The sequence below is a fragment of the Pyrus communis genome, chromosome 3, assembly GCF_041283825.1.
Source record: "Pyrus communis isolate YQ-2024b chromosome 3, ASM4128382v1, whole genome shotgun sequence".
Classification (NCBI taxonomy): Eukaryota; Viridiplantae; Streptophyta; class Magnoliopsida; order Rosales; family Rosaceae; genus Pyrus; species Pyrus communis.
The window spans coordinates 3,510,725-3,512,999 of record NC_142567.1 but is presented as its reverse complement, the minus strand read 5'-3'; the positions used below and the strand labels follow the sequence as shown (position 1 = coordinate 3,512,999).

The 2,275-nt window shown below is 34.6% G+C and overlaps 1 protein-coding gene across 1 annotated transcript; it reads left to right on the top strand.

Moving 5' to 3' along the window:
• The first annotated feature begins 679 nt into the window (after nucleotides 1-679).
• Nucleotides 680-1,683, top strand: LOC137714119 (uncharacterized). Its single transcript, XM_068453403.2, has 3 exons — nucleotides 680-836; nucleotides 987-1,049; nucleotides 1,290-1,683. The coding sequence occupies exons 1-3, from the start codon at nucleotides 742-744 to the stop codon at nucleotides 1,465-1,467; spliced, it is 336 nt and encodes a 111-aa protein (XP_068309504.2). The 5' UTR covers nucleotides 680-741; the 3' UTR covers nucleotides 1,468-1,683.
• The last annotated feature ends 592 nt before the right edge of the window (nucleotides 1,684-2,275 follow it).

Below are 2,275 nucleotides of genomic sequence, written 5' to 3'. Positions count from 1 at the left end.
ATAGTGGGTTGATAAGTTCGACTTCTCAGCCAAATAGTGTTCTAGCATATCATCTTCATCATCTGCCATTAACCATAAGATAAGATGGTTTCTTCATTAGATTGTGAATACAAAGCATTTCCTTCAAAACAAAATTCAGTGATTCGACTGATATCCGATCAATTTCAAAATACGTGTGCAAGGACTTTGACGAATAAGAACTTAGGAAGAGCTAATACAAATAAAGAATGGCTATACAAACCGTTGACGGAGGAATGCGTATAACCCAACTCAATCATGGACCACCACTACGGGTAACTCGGTAGTTGTGGACGGTTTCATATCTGTATTCCTAATGACACGTCTTGAGTTTAATTCTTGGCATGGATGAATTACAAGATGGTGATCAGAAATAAGCTAAAATGCTTTTATAAATTTTTCCAACTCTCATAATAATAAATTGTCGTGACAAAATAACCAGCTGAATTGTTAAAAAAAAAAAAAAAAAAAAAAAAAAAAAAACCAAAAAAAGGAACTCAATCATGGACAAACACTTTACAAGCCTAAGCCTTTATCTTTATCTCCTACGTCACTATAGCCTATAGGGAAAAAAAGACAAAAAGGAGGAAAATAAAGAAGAATAAAAGCTCTAATTAAAGTACAAGTTGCCATGCATACTCACTCTATATAAACCTCATACTTTGTCTCCACTCAGAAACCCACGCGCAGTTAGTAAACTGATCACTCTAAATTACAAAGATCATGGCTCGAATTGTGCGTGGTTTCATCGTCATGCTAAAAACCAACATCGTCCAAATTCCCAGTTGCGAGACCTACCGGCATCGACCCGGGAATATGTAAGTGATCGAATTAACTTCTCAGAATTAAAGCACTTAAATTTTTTTGTTTAATTGTTTTTATATATCTGAAAAAAAAAATAGAAATCATTAGTTAATTTGTTGATTGTGTTGCCAATTATATGATTGTATTGGAGTCTATATGTGCAGACTGCAGATCACGCATCACAACCGTATGCACGCCAGCAGGAGGAATATTAGTCGCTCAAGAATGTATGGTGGTTTCATTATAATTGCATGCATGAGATTAGTATTACATTTTTGTATATTGGACAACATTTATATACATATATCTATTTAATTTGATATTTCCTTGGTAATGAAAGTTTACTTGGACCCTTTAAAATCAACATTTGGTTTTGTGATAAGGAAAGTGATTCACCACACTCATTTCACTCGTATTTGTTTCTAGGATTTTGATTAAATACTTTTATTTTTTATTTTTTATCATAGATGTGAAGATAGCAAGCCCATCAGCAAAGGGGGCGGTGGGAAAATCAATGGGACGAATACGTTGAAACAGCAGGATGTTTCTGATGAAATCAGCAGCTCAAAGACTGATCAGAACGATGGCAAGCAAAGTAACGGAGATACAAAAGCTACAACAGAAAAGACTGGCTCTACCGGTTGACTAATTATAAATTTACGCTTTTTAATTAAGAGATAAGCTGTGTGATGTGGATTCTATATGATGGAATAAGTCTTCTCTCCCTCTTTCTTAGATATTTGTGTTTGTGTTCGTGAGTGTGATTTCGTTACTGTAACTGCTTTATTTCCAGACATGTATAATAAATAATCAATATTGTTAAGTGCTTTATGCAATGGCGGAGCCAAAAGTATTTCATAATTAGCGTCTCACAAATATATATTAAGATTTTTTCCTTTCAATTCAATATTGTGGATGCAAATTTCTGCCTTCTTATTCTTGCACAAAATTGCACTTACAAAACAAATCACATCTTTGGTCAAGGCCAAAAAGCCTTACGCGCCCATGATCCAATGCCAAAGTTAGAATTTTGAGAGAAGAATGTTTGGAGAACTTTGTAGAGTTTTGCAAGAGACTTGGAAGTAGTTTTCTGAGAGAATGGAGAGCTATTTATAGGGATATGGCGGGCCCTATTAGGAGAATAGGCACCAACCATTTGTGGTATTTTTTGGGTGTAATTTGTAGTTAATTAGCTATGAATAGATTAATCAGGTAATAAATCCATTAATTGACTAATTAACATAATTTAAAAGAAATGTTTTGGGGGTTATGGAATAATTACCTTGTGGAGAATATAGGATGAGGGTGGATGAAATAGTTTTGAATTTATTACCTATTTTGGACACTTTTGACTTGGTTGAAGGATGATTGCCCGCTGCTCCCGCATAGGAATCCCGGTATGCCTTAAGGGTATTTTTGTCCTCTTTTATCCAAAAATCCATGTGTCACCTCG